Here is a 21,866-nt window from a genome sequence, read left to right on the forward strand (position 1 = left end):
TTTGGTTTTTAACACAAATCCACAGATTTTTCCCAGAATAGAGGAGTTGAGAGTGGACAAAATATAGAGGATAAGCTGTAGGTTTTTCCTGCCAGAGATCAGGGAAGTGAATCCTGGCCTTTGGCCTGGAAAGTTCTTTTATAGGTTGCAGATTTGGGGGAACAGATTTAGTTAGTTCTTTCCCACTTAAAAGATTTTTAAAAACGACGAGAGAAAAATGTGTGTGTGTGTGTGTTCATGTGTATGTGTGTGTGTTTCGGTTTTAACACTGTGCATTTCTCTACAACATAACCGCAGGTAGATGTCACTACTTCAAGTTTTAAGCGTTTCTAGTCCGCCAGGCAATGAATGGAGACAGGGATGGGGCAGGAGTAGGAGCGGGACCCAGGGCAGGGGCACTACTGATGTCTCTTGAGGGACGGGTATGGGCACTGAGCTAGAAAACTTGGCACCTCCTTGGTCCAGGAAGGAGGTTCTTTGTCTCCCTGAGAGATGGAGGGGGAAGAAATCTGGGCTCATCAAGCCCTAAACATCCTCTCATCTGTGTGTGTGAGAGAGAGATTCACCACACATACAGAACCACCAAATCTCAGCACTGGACTCGACCTGGGAGGGTAAGCAATACACCTTCCCTCCATTGCCCATTATTGCTCTGACTATTCTGACCCCTAACTCTGAGGGCACAGAAGGAGGTTGTTCTAAAACATTCCTAAAATTCAATACATAGGAGTTCCACACTCCATTTATTCCCCCAAGACCAAAGACGGAGCTTGGGCTGAAGTCCAGGGTGAAGGAAGAGCAACTGTCAAGTTCAAGCAGTGTGCTTTCAACTCCCAAAACCAACGACCTTAACTAAAAGCTTCAGCCTGCATTTAGGACCTCTGATGGTTTACTAAGCCTGCATGTCTGGTGTGATAAGCAATTCCTTAATGTGAATCCAAACAGACACTCTTGCACCCTCATCAAAGCCTTATTTCAACAAGTGGTAGTCAGCCTCGCCAACACAAGACTTAACCAGTGCAAAGAATGATCTTTGCCATAATGTGCTTCCCTTCACTGGGAGATGCTCCCAGAGTTCAGCCTGACTAGAACTGACTTTTCAGACACCTGGCTTTGCCTGCCAAGTGGACCATGTGTATATAAGAAAGAGGAGAGAGGAGCTTTTTACAAAGGGTTATGGAGGGGGGATGTGGTTTGGGGCTCAGGGGATTCCAGACCCTCTTGTTTTTCTCTGGGCTCTGTCTCCCCAGGTGAAGGCTCCAGAGAAGGTGTGGGAAAGGGGTTGTGCTTCCTTTTGCCTGGTTCTTCAGCAGAAATTCCCTTCTTCCTTCTCCCAGTCCTCCACTGGGTGTCTCTTGTGTTTTCTGCGTTCCTTGCGCGATTTGTGGTGGTGATGCTGGTGGTGGTGCTGGTGGTGGTGATGGTGTCGCCGCATCCGATGGGACCGTCTGGCTGCAGGGAAATGAGGGAGGACAAGGAAGTGGCAAGAGGTGGTGAGAGGAGGGTGGCCTGATGCAGCGGGCCTTTTCAGGGGGAGGAGAAGTGAAGGAAACACCAGGCAGGCTGGTAAGTTCTCACTTATCCACAAGGCTGTATTATCAGGCAGATCAAAATGTGTAGTAAGATGTTTTAATTGGAGACTACAAATAGCTGGAAACTTGTGTTGAGGTGTCTGGGGACAGCCACTTACGTTTGGTGCAGACGATCTGGGGCTGATCCCACTTGCCATTGCTCCGGCATCGGATGACAGCCACGTGGTGCTGGGTAAATCCTTCATCACATTGATACCGGACAGTGGCATGGACGTTATACTTGGCCTTGCGAGCACCAATGGGTGAGGCGTTCTGCACTGCCGGAGGGGGACCACACAGTACTGGAGACAGAAGAACCACCAGTTAGGGAAGTGGCCACATCTGGGGCTGAAATGGTTTCCTCTCTTTGGGGGAATAATATACCCCTCAGCAAGTCCTGCCCCTTGCCCAGCTGTGACCCTGCACGACCAGATACGACTGTGTCTGTCTCCTCTATCCAAACTGGGAGCTCCTTAGGGGCAGAAACCTCCTGGACACATCCCACCCTCCTCAATTCTTATGCATGGTGGCAATGAAGCAGATGGGAGACAAGAATAAATTTGAGCAAATGAAAAGAAGAAAGTACATGAAAACTGGCAAAGAAACATAAGTAAGAATAAACAAAAGTATCAGAGAAAGGCGGACATGAGAATGCTTATAAGTGTTCTCTTAATATGTAAAGAGTTCTTACAAATCAATAAGACCAACAAACCTATAGAAAGTTATGCAGAGGAGATGAACTAGCAGGTCCCAGGAAAATAAACACCTACAAATAGCTTATTGACATATGAACAGTTGGTTATTCTCATCCTTAAAGACATGCAAATGACCATAACAAGTAGATACTATCTTTTTCCCCACTTAGATGAACAAAGAACAAAAAGTTTGGGAACACAGAGTTGGCAAAAGTGGGAAAAAACAGGCACTCTTACACAGTGCTGTAGTGAAAAGTGGGCAGGGCTGACTTACATTTACAAACTGAAATAAAACAAGGAACCAGTGAGTGTGAGATGCAGAAGAGAAGTGGTGGGGCGAGGAGCAGCATACCTGTTCCCTTCTTACAGACGTATGGGAGGTTGTAGTTGCAGGGAACATCGTTCCAGCGCCCGCTCTCGTGTGCAACCATCACCACACAGTCCTCCCCGCCCGCAAAGAAATTGTCAGGCTGGTTCTCCCGCCAGTTCTCATATTGCTGCAGGAATGGGGAGCAGGGGGTCAAAGGCTCTGTCATTGCCTAGTGCAGGACTCCCCTGGCCAGACCACTCAAACTTTAAGGACTCAGTGTTCCCATCTACACAATGGGCACCATTCTGCCTGATGGTGGCCCCCACTGCACTCAGAGTCACCCCACCTTTGGCTGTGAGATGGCAGTGCCCTCTTCCTTGGCCCTCCTACCTCCTTCCTTTCTCCCTGACAGTCTGTTTTCCACATGGGTCACTGTAATATAAATAGTTGAACAGAGGTCCCGGAGGGACTCCCTGAGGAGGCAAGGGGACAGCTGAAGACTCAAGGATAGAAATGATGCAGGCAGGGAACAGAATTCCAAGCAGAGAGAACAGCTAGTGCAAAGGCCCAGAGGCAAGACAGGGCTTACCCTGTTTGAGGAAGAGAACGGAGGCCAGTGGGGCTGGAGCTTCTAGATGGAGTTGGGGTGTGGTGGGTGGGTGGCCTAGGGCCAGTTCTTGCAGTAGAGGAGATGGATTCTTTTATTTTATTTTAAGATTTTATTTATCTATGTGACAGAGAGAGACCCAGTGAGAGAGGGAACACAAGCAGGGGGAGTGGGAGAGGGAGAAGCAGGCTGCCCGCGGAGCAGGGAGCCCAGGCGGGGCTCGATCCCAGGCCCCTGGGATCATGACCTGAGCCGAAGGCAGACGCCTAACGACTGAGCCACCCAGGTCCCCCAAGATGGATTCTTTTAAACTGAGGTATAATACATATCACATAAAATTTACCATTTTAGCCATTTTTAAGTGTCCAGTTCATTGGCATTAATACGATTCCCAACATTGTACAACTCTCACCACTGTCTATCCCCAGTACTTTCTCATCCCTTCAGACAAAAACTCTGTCCTTATTAGCAATCACTCCCCATTCGGTCCTGCCCCAAGCCCCAGGCAACCACTGATCTACGTTCTGTCTCTACGAAATTGCCTATTTTAGATATTTCATGTAAATGGAATCATATGTCATACAATATGTGTGACTTTTATGTCTGGCTTGTTTCATTGAGCATAATGTTTTCAAGTTTCATGCACATTGTAGCACGTAGCAGCTTTGCATCTGAATAGTGTCCACATTTTGTTCACCCATTCATCTGCTGATGGACATTTGGGTTGTTTCCACCGTTTGGCTGTTGTGAATAGTACTGCTGTGGACCTGAGGGTACAAATATCTGTTTGAGTATCTGCTTTCACTTCTTTGGGGTATCTACCTAGGAGCGAAGTTTCTGGGTCATGTGGCAATCCTGTTTGACTTTAACTTTCTAAGGGACCGCCAGACTGTTTTCTACAGCAGGAAGAGGTGGGTTTTTATCTTGACAACAATTGAGAGTCTGAGAGGACTTGAAGCAGGGAGAATCCTGATCTGATGTATGATTTTTAGAAGGTCCCCATGTATATAGGTTTTCCTTTTGGGGTGATGAAAATATTCTGGAACTAGGTCGAGGTGACGGTTGCACAACACTGTGAAGGTACTAAATGCCACTGAATTGTACACTTTGAAATGATTAATTTGGGGGGCGCCTGGCTGACTCAGTCAGAAGAGCGTGCAACGCTTGCTCTCAGGGTCATGAGTTCGATCCCCACGTTGGGTGTGGAGATGACTTAAATAAAAAATGTAAAAAAGAAAACTTTAAAATGATTAATTTTATATTATGTGAATTTCACCACATTTTTTTAAAAGTTCCCCGGCTGCCAGGTGGAGGGGCAGGAGTGTAGGTAGCAAGTGTGCGTGTTGGGGAGGGGGTTGGGGGGCCGCTTCAGGGGTCCCAGTGATTGATAAGGGAGGCTGTAGGGCAATGGGAATATCTCAGAGTCCACGGCTGAAGGACACGGCAGTGAGCAAGAGGAGGACTCAGGCCCTGGTCCTAGGTTTATAACCTCAGCCACTGGGTAGACCAGATGTTTACAGGGCTGGGAAGTCAAGGGTGATCTGGGGCTTTGCTGAAGCTCCTTTGCCAACCAACTCCAGAATCTCAGACCCACAAGGACCTATGGTGGATTTGCACAAGAGGGTAAAGTCAGGCCAGACCACAGAGCCCACGTGGCTCATACCCATCCCACTTTTCTAGGGAGACCCAAGCCTGGCTCCTGCCACTCACCAGCCCTGTGTTGTCCGTCCACTGGAAATCCCTCTCCACGATCCTGTCATTCAGGCCGATCCACGTGTTTTCACGCCCAAAGCCTGTGAGGTGGGGCATCCTGAAGGCTGAGTTCCCACCCTGCCCCCAGCCTCGGGTATAGGCTGGAGGAGTGGTGGAAGGTATGGGAAGGGAGGACCCCAGCCCTTCCCCCAGCCTCTGTGTGGGCTCGCTCCCCTCGCTTCCCATGCAGATGAGAATGGAAGGGTGGGGGAGGCATGAAAAAGACTGGAATTAGGCTCCAGTCTTGCCACGATTTGTGGCTTAAACAAAGCCAGAGGAAGGAATAAACAGAGACACGTCAGATCTTTGCAGAAAAGGAAAGTAAGGGATAGGAGAGCCAGCAGGTGGGGCTGGACAGGGCAGGCAGGTGACCAAGTGAGGGCATTAGTCACTGAGTGTCATTGAGGATAAGCATGTGTTTGATTACACTGAGGGGGGAAAAAAAACAACAACAACAACAAGGGAACCAGGGAATTAACAAATGAAGGAATTAACAGGGGATGGGATGGGGGAAATGTGAATAATTGGATGGATGAGCAAATGGCATGGAGATAATGAATAAATCAATAAATGCCAGATTTAATTGATGCAGCGTTCTTTTTCTAGATTTCTGCAGAGCTCCATCCTCATTTCATCCCCCACATCCCAGATGCCTCTTCATTGCCCTCTTTCCCCTGGCTCTGTTTTATTTGTCATTTGTGCACTTAGGACCAGCTAAATTATAGTGTAGACTTATGTAATTAGGTATTTATTTGTTTGCCTATAGCCCCCACAAGAATATCAATCCCTGAGGACAGGACAATCTGTGTCTTACTGCTGTGTCCCAGTGCCTGGAACGGTGCCTGGTACATACTCAGTAAATATTTGGTGAATGAATGAATGAAGTGAATAGATGAAATAACAAGTGGATAAATGGACACATGAATTAAAGGGGTCAGGGCTCGCATTAATGAACACAGCTTCAGAAAGGTGGCGTCTTCAGGACCCTAGGGGATGCCCTAGTAAAGGGACTGGCAAAGGGCCACCCTCCCCACCCCAGAGTCCCTACTGTTAATGAAGCTGTGTTCCTCAGGTGAGTGGATGCTGGTCAGGTGGCCAGCCCGGCGGCGGCAGTCCCTCTCGGCGTCCTCCCACGCCCGTCGATGGGCAAAGTAGCGGTAGCAGTGGCCTTGGAACTTGTGCCAGCCGTGGTCACAGCCCTCCGTGTCTGGGAGGTGGGATGGGAGTGTGAGGGAGACTGGCCTTGCACCAAGCCCCGCCCTGCTGACCATGAGCACAGCCAATTCACCAGAGAAAGGGCCAAACCCAAGGTCACTGGGAGGCCAGATCACCCCTCTTCCTGTCCTCATCCCCCAGAAGCTCTGCCCCCCCCCAACCCCGGTCATCTCTCCCCTCCCATATTCCCTTCTTTCTCCGTTGCAGGAAGACATTCAACCGGAGATCATCACACCCACCCCTCTCATCCCAACCCTGATGTCTCCTTCTCTGATCTGGCTGCACCCTCTGTGCGGCCCCAGGAACTCAGGAAATGGATCTCAGGGTGGCCTAAAATTTCTCTCCTGGCAAAAAGCTTGGAGAGACATTTCTCCCAAAGAGATATACAAATGGCCAATAAACACATGAAAAGATGCTCAACATCATTAGTCATTAGGAAATGCAAATCAGAACCACCACGGGACACCATCTCACACCCACTAGGGTGGCCAAAATTTTTAAAAAAATTAAAAAGGAAAATAACAAGCATTGGCGAGGATGTGGAGAAATTGGAACTCTTGTACATTGCCAGTGGGAACGTAAAATGGTGCAGCCACTGTGGAAAACAGTCAAAACGTTAAACACAGAATTGCCGTGTGACCCAGCCATTCCAGCCAGGTATAACCAAAAAAATGGGGCGAGAAAAAAGGAAACTGGTGTCCAAACGAAAACTTATACATGAATGTTCACAGCAGCACTATTCACATTAACCACAAGGGGGAAACAACCCAAATATCCACCAAGTGATGAACAGATAAAGAGAACGTGGTCGATCCCTACAATGGAATATTACTCAGCCATAAAAAAGAATGGAGCCCTGATTCACACGACAATGTAGATAAATGTTGAAAACATCATGCTGAGTGAAAGAAAGCAGACACAAAATGACACACAGTGAAGGATTCCATTTATATGAAACGTCTAGAACAGGCAAATCCATAGAAACAAAGTAGAGTAGTGGCTGCCAGGGGCTAAGGGAGGAGGATGGGGAGTGACTGCTCATGGATACAGGATTCCTTTCCGGGGTGACGAAAATGGCTGGAGGTGGTGGTTGCACAACATCGGGAATGTACCGAATGCCAATGAATTGTACACTCCAAGGTTAATTCCATGTTATGTGAGTTTTATCCCCAAACAACAATTTGTCATCTGTTCAACCCACGGCCAGAGAAACAGAGATGGAGACCAGAAGCATGGGCGGAGCGCGTGCGGCCCCGCAACCAGCCCCACTCTTGGTACTATTTCCGGGGTCTTGAAAGAGACTCACCTTTCTCGCAGAGGCTGCCCCCATAGCTGGGGAGGCAAAGGCAGACGAACGTGTTGACCTCGTCAATGCAGGTGCCTCCATTCTTACAGGGGCTGGAGACGCACTCATCAATATCTAGAGGGGTGGGACTGAGTCAGAGGTCAGCCTCCCCACAGCACCCAGTGCCCACAAGGAACCAGGCAGAAGATGAGGTCATGATCCTACCATCTATCCTGGCCCCTGAGTAAAGCAACGGTGGTCTGCACAGCTGGCCCAATGACTCTGGAGGTCAAGGGGGTGGAACCTCACACAATTAACATGAATTACCATTAATGAGAGCACATGCCCCTAGGCCAGCCCGAGAGCCAGGGTGTGTGGCATGTTCCACTGGACTTCAGAACACTGAAGGTTATACTCTGGCAAACAGACTCACAGAATGTCGAAGATGGAGATCTTTTCGGAATGTGGAACTTAGGGACACCGAGTTCCAGGGCATTTGCAAGGACATGCGCAGAGGCAGGATGCTGTTTGTAGGTGGAGCTAGATATCATTTGAGCTCTCCTAACAATTCCTGTGTAGACGGTGCCTGAGATTTGTATGACTTGGGCAAGTCACTTCCCCTCCCTGGTACTCATTTTCATTTTTTCGAAGTGACGATAAAAATAGCACCTTCTCAAGGGTGGTTGTAAGTGGAGGGTCAATGGAAGAGCTCAAGAAATCACCTTGTTTATATTTATTGTTATAATTCTATAATTAGTAGTGTGGTTGTGAAGTCAGTGAGGTAATGTGCAGAGCTCAAGACTGACATCATTTATATTTATTGTTAAAGTTTCATAATTTGTCATAGTTCCTGTGTTGGGCTTTGTGGCTAAGAAGAGCCCCCTTGGGTCTAGGAGGAGTCTGAGCCTTATGATTGGTCTTCCCTTCTCATCCCTACCTGGTAGTAATGGGAGGCAGCGCACCTGACCCTTGGTCCCCAGGATGAAAGCTCAGCTGCTTGGTGCTGGTTCAGCTCTTCGGGGCTGATTTACTGGATCCAAGGACAGGGGGAGGTGAAAGGGAGCACCTGAAGCCAGCATTTTGTTATCCCTGAGTCCTCATGCGATGTCCACTGGGGTAGACATCAGGGCTCGGATTCAAGCAAGTCTAGGTTCCGATCCTGAGTCTGGGGCACTCACCAATCTCACAGTTCTCCCCGGCGAAGCCCTGGTCACAGCTACAGCCATACATGGTGCCGTTGACTTTACAGCTGCCTCCATGCAGGCAAGGGTTGTTTTCGCATGGATCCAAGGGAGCTGCAGGGTGGACAGGCAGTGTGCAGAGGAGGCAGGCCACCGTGTTGTCTGCCTTCCCAGAATCCAGACCTAAGACTCCCCCAAACCCTCCCTGTGGAGTCCCCTCTATAACTTCCAGTAGGCAGCTACCAATTTCCTCTTGCACACTCCTGTGATGAGGAGCTTACTCCCCTCAGAGCATCTGTGGGCCACTCTGCTTATGCAAACTGACTGAACCGCAATGGGCTTCCTGAAGCTTCTTTTTGGAAGTCTCCTGGAACATGGGTGTAAGTGCCTCCCTGACTTGTCCCTCTCTTCTGGACATGCCCTGATGGTCATTGTACTTCTCGAAGTTTGGAGCACAGAGGTGGACATAAGGTCCCAAGTGGGGTATGAGCAACACTAGCAATAGTGGGAATCATCACCTCCCTCATTCTGGTGGCTCAATCTTTTTTGATGCAACCTCAGTGGTTATAGTATAGAGAGGTGGTGGATTATAATAGTTATAACCATGGGCTCTGGAATCAGAGAGGTTAGTTTAATCCCTGGCTCTGCCACTCACTAGGGACTCTGGACAAATTACTTCTCTGAATTTCAGTTGCCTCACCTACAAAATAGAAATAAAAACAATTCATCCCTCTCCCAGTCCCGACCATAATGCCACATCTCTATCAACCTGAGGCATCTTGAGGGGTCTCAGCATTGCTCGGTATGGACTAGACACTCACGGAGCATTGAGGAATATGTGTCCTTGTCTCCCTCCCCCACCATTTCCCCCCATCAGTTGGGTTTCCCTGGAGGCAGCTAAGTCTCCCCTCTGCCTCTCCGAGGCCCAGATGCCTTGGTGGGTGGTCTCCACCCTGGGGCCTGGGAGGAGCAGAGCAAGAATTCTTATCCTATCCCAGGCAGACCCCCATCCCTTGTCAGGGCAGCATGCCATCTTCCACTGCAGATACTAGAACCATCGCCCAGAGAAGAGCAGGGCCTGGCTTAAAGTCACACAGCAGAACAGTACAAGAACCAACACTGGCCTCCCAAGGCTCTGGAAGTCCAGTTTAAGGCCCTCTCTGGCCCCTATAACCTAGAATTTGTTTCTGTTTTTGCCTGGTCCAGGGCCTCACAAGAAACTGAGATGGTAATAAGCAGTTGCTTCCTTCCTGGTCTGATCTCTGCTGTCACCTTCCACAGGCTGTTCTCCCCATAGCCGCCAGAGATAGCTTATGTAAACCTGAGTCAGGTCATGTCCCTCCTCTGCCTAGGTCCCTCCATGGCTCCCCATTACCCTCAGAGGAAAAGCCAAAGTCCTCACTGCAGCCCACAGGGCCCTGTGTGATTTTTCCCAACATCTCCCTGCCCGACCTCCTCCTCTCTTCCCCTGGCTCACTCTGCTCCAGCCACACTGGCCTTGCTGTTCCTACTACATGCCAGGCAGGGGTCTACCTCAGGGTCTTTGTACAGGTCATTCCCTCTGCCTGGAATGCTCTTCCCCTAGATCTCTGCATGGCTCTTGCCTCACCTCCTTCCGGCTTGCTCAAATTTCATCTGGTTAGAGAGGCCTTTCTGAGCCCTCCCTTCCACAACTAGAAAACTCCCACTGGCATCCCCCACCCTTTGCTTTACTTTTCTCTTTTGCCCATATCACTTTCTAACCTCCAATATAATTTGCTTATTTACTAGGATCATTGTTACCTATCTGTGCCTTCCCCCAGAGCAGCGGTGCGCCACGTGGCAGCCACATATAGTTATTTAAGTTTAAACTAAATTGGAATAAAAGTAAAAATGCAGTTTCTCAGTCACACGAACCACATTTCAAGGACTCAGTCACCACACGTGGCCGGTTGCTACCATATTAGACAGCACAGCTCCAGGAACATTTCCATGATTGGGAAAGTTCTAGAATGTCGCCCTAGAATGTCAGCTTCCAGGGGACAAGGGACTTGGTCTCCAGATGGGGCCTGAAACACAGCAGGCACTCACTAATTGCTTGTTAGCTGAATGGAAGTAGCTGCTGACCCTTCTGCAATGGCTGACACCTGTCCGCGGGGTGATGGCATGTGTCCCCATGGATGGCCAGAGGGGCCTGTGGCTGGCTGTATCCGTCCCTGGTACCACCCCAGCACGTGTGTGCACACGCATGGGGCTGCCAGGCGCTGGGACGCGTGAGCCCCACCAGGTGCCCTGAGCTGCCGACACCTACCCACGGGCTGGCGGTGACTCAGTCGCTCACTGGTGCCACGTTTATTTTTGGCTTCATTAGCATTTCTGCTACAAGCGGGCGGGCGGGTAGGCGCTTGGGTCTCCCCCAGCGCTGGCTGCCTCCCTCCACCCAGGCTGCTGCTGCCTTCAGTCTGGAGCCAAGAAACCAACAGAGTCCAAGACAGACGCAGCTGCGGTCTTGGGGGCTACACCCAAAGCACTTTTCTTAGCACCCCTATCCATGGTTTTCCCTCCTACCTCTCTGAGCATCCCCTTCTCTAGCTCCTTTGGCTTTGAGCCTCCTTCCCTCTGCCCATCTCCCACCACCAGTCTCTTCTCTACTCCTTCCCTGGGTGAGCTCACCGCTTCCCCAAGACCCTGGGTGTTTGTTTCTGATACCAGTGAAATATGCATTGTACAACCTAGTGTTGAAGACACACTGTTGTCAGATGGCCTGGATTCCAATCTTATCATTTACACTCCTCAGCTGCATGATTCCGCTCAAGTCACCTGACTTCCCTGTGCCTCAGTCTCTCCTTCTGTAAGGTGAGGATCTTGCTAGGACTTGTTCCACATGGACATTATAAGGATTAACCAAATTGAGTCCAGCAAAGTGCTCAGAGCAAGCCAAGCATGCAGCAGGCACCAAGAAGCATCAGCCTTTATTGATGCTTGCGCCCCTGCCCAGAATCCGCTTGCCTCTTGGGCATCTGAGAAAAGAGGATGCAGTCCTGGACACAGCCCAGAGGTGACAGAGAGGGGAAGATGAAACCCTGCATCCACTATTTGCAGCGTCGCCACACTTTGCCTTCAAAAAAAGGAGCAAGTGTAAACCCAATTGTGTTAATAAGGGTGTTTTGCAACTCAGAAAAAGTGTCTTTTAATTAGCTGCTGCTTCTTTTTTTTTAAAGCTCAATTGACCAAAAAGAAAAAAAAAAAGTGCCAGCATCTGCAGGCTGAGCTGGCGGGCAGACCTGGCCCCAGAACAGGGCATTAGGCTTTCTCCGACTCCACTGGACAGAGGGCGGTTAAGGCTTCCACAGACTTGGGCTCTGATTGAAGTCTGGCCACTGACTAGGAGGCAAGCATACTTCCCTAAGCTTTCTTTTGCTCTCTATAAAATGGGGCGGATACCCACCCCTCCTGTCTCTTCCCAGTACCCATTTTCCCTGTGGCTCAGGGGCCCCCACGATCCCATCCGCACCACTGAATTCCACTTGCAATTCCCACTTGAACAAAAAGCCCTTCCTGCCACCCTCCAGCCCCACCTGGGCGTGTGTGTGTCCAGCTCTGTCTTCCCAGACTGAGGTGTCCCTGAAGGCCAGACCCCAGTATCTCACAGAACTGTCGGGCTCAGCGTGGACATGGGCATGATTTGTTGACTGGACTCATCCCCCAACTCAAACTCCATCCACTGCCTCATTATTCCCCCATTACTCACTGTGCATTAAAACAAAGGTCCAACTTCACCTCCTGGCCTTTGCCCAGATGGTGCCTCTTCCAGGAACACACTTTCCGCAATTCAACTCTGCCTAGGGAGCTCCCACCTCCAACATCATCCCCTGTTAGAAACTCCCCCGGGGGGCCCCATGAATAACCCTCCCTCCCAGCGCTGCGCTCCCCAGCCCCTTGTCCCCAAGCCCTGGCCACAGTGGGCTGGACGAAGTCACAAGCTTTGAACTCACCCTCTTCCGCACTCCCATTTGCAGGGGTCCCTGGCAGGGTCGGCTCTTCTCCACTCGCTGCCTCCTCCCAGAAGCCCTCCACACCTGGGCTCCCTGCCAGGACCTCCAGCTCAAACTCCTCCAGGCCCAGGGAGGCAGGCGGAGGGGTGCTGGGGGAGTCTCCCGGCACTGTAGGCTCTCCTGAGGAAACTGAGGCAGGCTTGTCAACGCTGACAGCCGTCGGTGTCCAAGAAGGAAAAACAGGCTCCTTCTGGGGGCTGCTGTCATGTGAAGGGGCCAAGGCTCCCAGGGTTCCCGGGGTCACCGTCTGGCCCTCCGGTTCTGGATGGGGTTGGGAGCTTGAGGAGGCCACTGTGGACATGGCCAGGACCCCAACCTTGTCCCCCTGTTCCAGGGACAAGAGGGACATCGCCATGCTTGAATCCACAGCCACTTGAGGGCTCAAGGTGGGGCTTTCGGTTCCCTCAACCCCGTGGGATCCATGTTCCCAAATCCCACCAGCATCACTGGCGTCCAGTGTGGCTGTAGAATCTGTGGGCCCCAACATGGCTTCTCCATTTATAGCAGCCCAAGGCTCTGAACTCGGGGTGACCCCAGGAATTAAGAGAACTCTGGGGCCCCCTGAGGGTGCAGATGGAGGGCGGGAGTCCAGCCCTTCACTGTGCAGTGAGGGCCATGTGCCCTGTGCCTCGTCCACAGTGGCCTGCGAGCTGGAACTGGAGCTTTCCGCTGTGCTGACGACCCCAGACCCAGACTCTGAGATGTCTCTCACTCCTGTGGGCTCAGTGGCTGTCTCAGTGGGGGTGAAATCTTCTGCCACACTCTTGTCCACAGACGCTTGTGGGCTGGATCTGGGGAGCTCAGCTTTGCTGAGCCCAGTAGGGCTGGTCCCCCCGGTTTCTCCGAAGTTTGCCCTGGGATGGTGAGGACTGGCTCCAGCTTGTGTGTCTGTGGCTGTCCGCGAAGAAGCTACTGGACGTCCTGCTCTGTGGCTGCCAACTGTTGGGGATGTGGCCTCTCTACCCTGTCCTGTTGGGACTGAGGAGAGGGACAGGGAATGCACCTCTAGATGGATGGGGTCCTGGGGGACAGCCTCAGTCTCTGAGGCGGGAGAGGGTGGGCCAGCGGCCATGGCCTCACTATGCCCCGTGACGCTGTCGGCCTGCGTGGGGAGGGACGTAGGGTGTGGTTGTAGCCACAGTTTTGGGGCCCGCAGCATGGCCATGAGAGGTAGGTCTGGGGAAGAGACCATGGGGGATACCTCCCAGGAGGCAGTGCTGGGCCCTTCTGAGGGGCTGGGTGCCAGGACGGTGGCCTCTGAGGGGGACAAGGGCAGGTCAGGAGTGGCTGGCCTCACACTGGGGCCCTTGGCTTCCTCTAGTGTCAGGCCAAGGACCCTGCTGGGGCCTGGGATGCTAGGTGGGACCACAGTTGGGGGCCACAGCCAGGGCTCTGGGGGGCTCCTGCCACCAGGGGAACCTGCAACAATATCAACAAGAGTAATTCGAATGATCTCTTAGCAGTTCCTTCCGTTGAGTCCCCTTGGCTCCAGGCCCAAGGAAGAGGGGGCTTCGGAGGCTAGGTGAGGCCTGGGGACCCAGCTGGGATGTGGAGCCTCTTCCCGCGTCCCCGTCACACCCCCAGGCGGGTCGCACCTCCCCCCTGGGACCCCACTCACCAGCTTCAGGCACATCCACCTCGTTGGTCAGCACGGCCCAGGGGCTTTGGCTCTGGCTACTCCCTGAGGCATCTGTGGCTCCCGTGGCCAGCGGAAGCTCCACGTGATTCCCAGCAGCCTCTGGAGTCGGGGGCTGGGTGCTGGCCTCAAGCCCCATCTCCAGGCCTTGCTGGGGTTCCTGCTGCTGGAAGTGGCGCCCGTTCAACCCTTTAAAGCGTCCCCTCCTCCTGGGTATGGGGCCAGTTGGAGTTGCCTCTGTGTTTGTGCCCACTGCAGTGCTAGGGCTGCTAGGGCTGGGGGCCGCTGTGCTCAGCCACACCTCTTCAGCCTCCAGGGAGGGCCTTGAGACTAGCGTGAAGCCTCCAGGGGCAGGGCTGGGGGTCTCCTGAGACTCCTGCTTTCCTGCCAAGATCAGAGGTTCTTCGTCCCCACTGGACCCGAGAGGCTCCTGGAAGTCAGGGGTGATTGTCTCCTCCCTAGTGCTGGGCTCCAGTTCTTGGGCTGGGGGCCCTTCTGCAGACAGAATCTCCCCCTCATCCCCAGACGAGGGGGTCTCTGGGTCTCCATGTTGATGTGGTGTAGGGTGATGAGCTGTGGGAGAAAGCCGAAAAGGTTGTGTCAGGTCCAGGGGCTGGCTGGGAAGTTCCACCTGAAGTCTACCCCCACTCCAAGTATGCTGTAGCACAGACCTTCTGTATATCTCTGTCTCTCTGTGCCCCTCTGTCTGAAACTTCTGGGTGGTTCCTGGGATCCCCCAGACTGAGAGAGGGAGGTGCGAAGTTATCACTCCCACTATTCAGGCTAGGGCCCACTGTCAAGGTCAGTCAACTGGTCATAGTAAGGGGTCAAGAGACAGCTTGGTTCCTGGGTAAAGCTCAGGCAGTGGCCAATTCCCATGGGAGCAGATCAGGCCTGAGCGGTGGCTCCCCCTCTAGGAAGAGGAAGCTCCTAATGAGTGTGGCCTTCCTACAAAGGGAATTTTCCCCCCCTTGCACATTAGACTTAGGTCCTTGGAGTCAGGTTTGCAGCTTCTGAAGCTTTGGTCCCACTCCAAGGACTAGGGTCCTCCCTAGTCCCTGGGGGTGTGGCCTTGCCCAGGGGCCATGGCTCATCAAGGCAGCACTTCCTCCCCAGGGGATACTTATGCACAAGCCTCCAGCTAAAATATGCTCCACCCAGGAGCGTGTCATTCAGCGACCTCAAGAGATATAGCCCACCCCCTAAACAGAACTTTCCCGCCAGAGCTTGGCTTTCTCCGGCCGCGGTCCTACCCCCAGGGCGGGGCTCCTAGGGAAAGGCCAGCATCAGGGGCGTGGCCTCCACCCGAGGGCGTGGCTTATCGCAGAGCTTGTTTCCAGGGGTCTCTCCTCCGTCTGGGCTCCGCCTCCACTAGAAAGCAAAATTCCCAGGGGCGTGGCCTTGACCGGGGTGTGTAACCTCGGGGCGTGCCCTCACACGCACCTCGGAAGCAGTAGGCATCGAAGCGCTCTCCGGGCGCCGGGAAGCCGGTGCGGTTGGCGAAACGGTAGACTGTGCGCACGCCCGGGGCTGGGCCCCCGCAGCGCCGGCGCGGCGTCTGGATCGGGTAGCGCACGCTGCCGTCGGCCAGCCAGCCCGGGTCGCACTGGTCCAGGCCCTCGTGCCAGGCCAAGTGCAGCTGTCCCACCGAGGCTAGCGCGGCGCCCTGGCGGCGGCACTGGGCACGCGCGCCGGCCAGTGTCAGGCGGCGGGCCGGGCCCACATAGAAGACTTCGCCTGCGGGAAGGCGCGGGCGAACGTCACGCGGGCCTGGGGGATCCTCCCCCGGAGCCCGGGAAGGGGGTCCCACTCTAAACCCCAGCCTGGCCGGGTTTGGGTGGTGGCTAAACCAGGCGGCGACAGCCACAGCTGTGCTCACCCCGACCCGTCGAAGTCTTTGCCTCTCACGCAGTGCTAAGAGGAGGGCCTTAGCTTCTTTTTACGAATAAGGTAACTCAGGCCCTGGAGTCTGTTGGGCTTCAGAGAAACGGAGGGGCTTGGCGAGGGGCCCTCAGAGACGAAGAGGAGGGTAGGAAAAGGCAGAGGGGCCAGGGAGGGGGAGAGGCTCAGAGAAGGGACAGGGTCTCAAAGAGAGGGAAGGAAGGGGCACAGGGAAGGAGAGGGGCTCCCGGAGAGAAGGAAAGCTCAGAGAAGGGTGAGCCCAGATATTGGCTGCAGCTTTAGAGAGGGATGAGACTTAAGAGAGCCCTAAGGAGGCATGGGGGTTGGGGAGGTAACCGGGGCTCAGGGAAGTGCGGTGGGGGTGTCCTGCCAGCCCCAGACTTACCCCCCAGCTCACGGGCAAAGCAATACACATCGTAGAGTTCCTGTGGGTCACGCCTGCCATAGCTCCTCACCCCTGGAAGGCTGCTACGGTCGCCATAGCAACCAGGACGGGACTGGGTGATAGGATACCTGATAAGACAAGGAGAGGATCCCTCTCAAATGTGTGTGCCTGGGGCCCCCAGTGACCATCTTTCCCCAGAGGCTAGGTCTCCATATCCCAACCCTGTGTACCCCCTCACCGAACAGTGCGGTCAGAGAGCCACCCCGCATCACAGTTGTCAAAGCCATCTTCAAAGGCAGCCTGCAGGTGCCGTGGGGCTGCAATGGTGGCTGAGCTGAGACGGCAGGCCTCCTGGGCCTCTGCGAAGGTCAGTGCATAGCGATCCTGAGCTGCCCGGTAGTGGAACACAACACCTGTGGGGGGAACATCCAGGATAGGGGCTGATGTATGCTGGAATCTTCAAGAACAGACCTCCCTCTTGCAGAATGCCCCTTCCCCGGGTTTGATAATAATAGACCTGCTCCCCTATGCTGCCCTGTACCATGCCAGACTGATATGCCCCCATTTTTCAATAAGGAAACTGATAACAATGGCCATAAAGGACTACAATTTGTCAAATGTTTACCATGTAAAAAGCATTTATAAGTGGGGCGCCTGGGTGGCTCAATTGGTTGGGCGACTGCCTTCGGCTCAGGTCATGTACCTGGAGTCCCGGGATTGAGTCCCGCATCGGGCTCCCTGCTCGGCGGGGAGCCTGCTTCTCCCTCTGACCCTCCCCCCTCTCATGCTCTCTCTATCTCATTCTCTCAAATAAATAAATAAATAATCTTAAAAAAAAAAAGCATTTATAAGTATGATCTCATTGAAATCTTACAACGACACTATGATTATTCCCATTTCCAGAGGAGAAAACTAAGCCTAAGAGAAGTTAAGGGACATGGCCAGTTCCACACAGCCAGTATGAGGCACAGCCAAAACTCATATCCGGGATGATCTGACTCCAAAGATAGCACTCTCCATGCCCAGGTTTAGACCCTGGAGGTGACAGGAGGCATGGAGAAGAGGGAGAGAAATTCCACCTTTTAAGAAGTAAGTACATGCTGCGGCACCTGGCTGGCTCAGTTGGTTGAGCATGCAACTTGACCTCGGGGTTGTGAGTTCAAGCCCCACATTGGGTGTGGAAATTACTTAAAAATAAAATTAAAAAAAAAAAAAAAGAAAGAGGATTAAGTACATGCACTGACAGAGGAAGCCCAGGGGGCAATGGGAGATCAAGTGTTTCTCGCTCAGCCTGGTGGAGTCATGGAAGACTTCCTGGAGGAGGTGACATGCAAGTCAGGATGTGAAACATCAATAATGGGCTCACTGTTACTGAAATTCTGATTTAGGGATGAAAGAAATGTCTGAGCAAGACAAAGGAATGAAACATTCTATTTTATCAGAGCTTCTGGAAGGCAACAGTTGCATCTCAGTTATGATAACATCCCCAGCACCAGACTAGCATATAGTAGGTGCTCAATAAATGGTTAATTGAATGAATCAATTGAACAAGCCCAGAGGAGGAATTTACTTCCTTTATCATTTACCAGTTTTCTTCAAGCTTTATCAGTTTTGATCAGCAAGGCTTTGGAAAAGGGATAGTTGGCTGACTCCATAAAATATGCAGTGAGATACTGTGGGTGGGGGAAGACTGGGGGTGCAGGGACTTGCCCATGGCCAACAAAGGTTAAGGGAAATCAACTTCCCAGCAAGAATCCACAGGATGTTTTCCACACAACAATCATTCACTGAGTCCTTTGTCAATTACCTTTTGTGCATCTACTGTGCCACACCCTATTCTAGGACTTTGCTTTATTTTTATTTATATTTATTTATTTATTTATTTATTTATTTATTTATTTATTTAAGATTTTATTTATTTATTTGACAGAGAGAGACACAGCGAGAGAGGGAACACAAGCAGGGGGAGCAGGAGAGGGAGAAGCAGGCTTCCTGCCGAGCAGGGAGCCCGACGCGGGGCTCGATCCCAGGACCCTGGGATCACGACCTGAGCCGAAGGCAGACGCTTAACGACTGAGCCACCCAGGCGCCCCTATTTTTATTTTTTTAAAAAGATTTTATTTATTTATTTGAGAGAGAGAATGAGATAGAGAGAGCATGGAGAGGGGAGGGTCAGAGGGAGAAGCAGACTCCCTGCTGAACAGGGAGCCCGAAGCGGGACTAGATCCCGGGACTCCAGGATCATGACCCGAGCCAAAGGCAGTCACTTAACCAACTGAGCCACCCAGGCATCCCGGACTTTGCTTTAATAATCAAAAAAATTTTTTGTTTTGTTCACCTTGATCAGTTAGGAAAAGAGAAACACTGGATATTTCAACAGAAGGAATTTAATACAGGAGTTGGTTAAACAGGTATTTGAGTACGTTATTTACTTAATATATTTTTTCAATCGACTTTAAAAGAAAACCTCACTCTTTAAAACATAAATTTATTTTATTGTATTAAAAAATTATTGTAAAAGGAAATTTATATTCCTATTTCAGATAGAAAGTCAATATCCTTTGTCTTATGGGAAAGTAGGTAACCATGAAAGGGACTTAAAGTTGTAAAAGCCTGTAAAATATGGTGGCCCACAAGAGACTGAGCCAGAAGTTGCTCTCTCTTAGGTAAGAGAGAAGTGTTATAGAAAGGGTAGACCTGGGGCGCCTGGGTGGCTCAGTTGGTTAAGCGACTGCCTTCAGCCCAGGTCATGATCCTGGAGTCCCGGGATCAAGTCCCGCATCGGGGGGACTGCTTCTCCCTCTTACCCTACCCCCTCTTGTGCTCTCCCTCTCTCTGCCTCAAATAAATAAAATAAAATCTTTTAAAAAAAGAAAGGGTAGTCCTGGAGGAGACTTTCTTTGGGACTTTATCAGAAGAATCGAAAGGGGGGCGCCTGGGTGGCTCAGTCATTAAGTGTCTGCCTTCAGCTCAGGTCATGATCCCAGGGTCCTGGGATCGAGCCCTGCATCAGGCTCCTTGCTCCGCCGGGAAGCCTGCTTCTCTCTCTCTCACTCCCCCTGCTTGTGTTCCCTCTCTTACTGTGTCTCTCTCTGTCAAATAAATAAATAAAATCTTAAAAAAGAAGAACAAGAAGAAGAATCGAAAGGGAATCATTGTTCAGGGAGTGATCTCTAAGGTGACATTCTGTGGCTGAGCTTCTGGCTCAGCCCCTCCCCCTCCCAACCTTGTCCTCTCCCCTGCCCTCAACTTACCTGTCACCTCCAGGGGCACCAGGTCCTGCTCATCCTCGATGCCTCTCACCACCTGGCAGCGGTAGAGTCCAGAGTCGCTGGCCCTCAGTGGTCCCAGTAGCAGCGTCGCGTTGGCCCGGTGCCGGGGGTAGGCAGGCAGTGACACACGTCCCTGCCAGCCCTTGGCCACTCGAACCACATTGTCCTTGGCCACCAGGATGGGCAAGTCCTGCCGCTGGCCCGATGCAGTCCGCACCTTGGTCCACTTGATCCGAGGGGCTTCTCGGGCTGCACCTGGCCATGGCCGCAGGGTGAAGAGACAGGGCAGGGCTACCAGCTCTGCCAACGCAGCTCGAACCAACCCCGACCCCACCTTCTGCATGTGGAGCCCCTTGTCGATGGTGGCAGAGGCAGCAGCAGAGACGTCCTGGGTGCCTGGAGTGGAGAATGTGGAAAGAGGACCTGACTCAAAGACAAGGACCAGCAGAGACTGCTCTCTCCCTCACTTTACAGATAGGGAGACTGAAGCCAGAGAGGGAAGTTGCCTACAACATCATAATGCAGTCAACGGATCTGTGATGTGCACCCCAGTCTGTGAGCAAAAGAGGAGTAATAGGGTCAGATCCCATCACAGTTCTGCCTCCACTCAAAATCCAGATCTTGGCTGCCAGGGATTTGACTCTCTGTCACTGACTCACTGTGTGGCCATGAGAAAGTCACTATCCTTCTCTGAGTCACAGTTTCCCCAAAAGTTAAGTAAGAGGAAGACATTAGAAATGTTTGTGTTTGCGGAGTACCTTCTATATAAGGGTCACTTTATACATAGCAATCAGCTCATTTGATTTTCATAACCATAGGCAGAGGTAGCCATGTCTTATCGTGTTTTGGGGGAGTTGAGGAAACTGAGTCTCAGACACATCATTGTACTTGCCTAAGACCACAGAGCAAATCAGGAGGATTTCTAATGCCTGGGCTTTTAGCCATTGCTGGGGAGATGCCAAGGAAAGTCACACAGACCTTATTTCTATTGCCCCACCCATGGCAGGCATCACTAATCAATCTCTGCACTATTATAATTTTTTTTCCCTCTCTCTCTCCAGCTCATCTCAGCAAAACAGTGAGAGGCAGGAACCTCCAGCCTCCACTGGCAATGACTAAAAATAACCTCTCAGGTGTCTTGTTCACTTTTGACTGTTCAAAGACCTTTTTCATCTATTCTCATTTTATTCTCCAGACCAAGCCAGAGAGCCAGCAGGAGAAGGCTCTAGAGTTAAAAAGCTTCCCCATCTTGTTATTACCCCAGAACCCAACCTCTCCCACCCTACAAGCCAACTCACTCTGTTCCCCAGCCACAAACAGCAGCACCTGGAACATCAGGAGGCCCGAGGCCCAGACAGACACGGCCCCCATCCTGGACCTGGAACAAGATGGAGAGAGAGGGAGAATGGGAGTGAGTATAACCCTCCCAGACAATCAGTGTGCGAGGGCCAAGTCCCCCACTCTACAGATCTGGAAACTGGGGCTAGCATGGGAGGCTAGCATGTCACTCAAGGTCACACAGTCAGCAAGCAAGGGCTGAGCCAGGATCTAAACCCAGGACCAGCTGACTTCAGAATCCCAACAGTCAAGTCACAGTCAGAAGCATGGGTGCTGGAGTGAATCAGACCAGGAGTTGTCTCTCTGCCTGTTCCTTGCTGTGTGACCTGGAAAAAGTAGATTAGCTTCTCTGTGCCTTGGTTTCTTTGTAGCTTAGATAGGGGTAACATCAGGTAGTTGGAAGGAATAGATGTGTAAGCATAGTCAATACGTACAAAATGCCTAGAACTGGGGCACCTGGGTGGCTCAGTCGGTTAAGCATCTACCTTCGGCTCAGGTCATGATCCCAGGGTCCTGGGATCAAGCCCCGATCAAGCTCCGCAGGGAGCCTGCTTCTCCCTCTCCCTCTGCCTGCCGCTCCCCCCTGCTTGTGTGCACTCGCTCGTTCTCTCTCTCTCTGTCAAATAAATAAATAAAATCTTTAAAATAAATAAATAAACAAAAAAATAATAAAAATAAAATAA

At 51.8% G+C, this 21,866-nt stretch overlaps 1 protein-coding gene across 1 annotated transcript; it reads right to left on the minus strand.

Moving 5' to 3' along the window:
- Positions 1–663: 663 nt before the first annotated feature.
- NCAN (neurocan) lies at positions 664–21,216 on the minus strand. Its single transcript, XM_045863834.2, has 15 exons — positions 21,144–21,216; positions 19,828–20,241; positions 16,812–16,986; positions 16,574–16,701; positions 15,730–16,023; positions 14,269–14,859; positions 13,584–14,069; positions 12,591–13,523; positions 8,614–8,730; positions 7,457–7,570; positions 5,984–6,142; positions 4,894–4,976; positions 2,619–2,763; positions 1,691–1,873; positions 664–1,452 (listed from the first exon to the last, which is right to left on the minus strand). The coding sequence occupies exons 1-15, from the start codon at positions 21,214–21,216 to the stop codon at positions 1,307–1,309; spliced, it is 4,041 nt and encodes a 1,346-aa protein (XP_045719790.2). The 3' UTR covers positions 664–1,306.
- Between the last annotated feature and the right edge of the window lie 650 nt (positions 21,217–21,866).

This window comes from Mirounga angustirostris, unplaced genomic scaffold (assembly GCF_029215605.1).
Source record: "Mirounga angustirostris isolate CCGP_5_RB_7025 unplaced genomic scaffold, mMirAng1.0.hap1 SCAF_1, whole genome shotgun sequence".
In the NCBI taxonomy this organism is placed as follows: Eukaryota; Metazoa; Chordata; class Mammalia; order Carnivora; family Phocidae; genus Mirounga; species Mirounga angustirostris.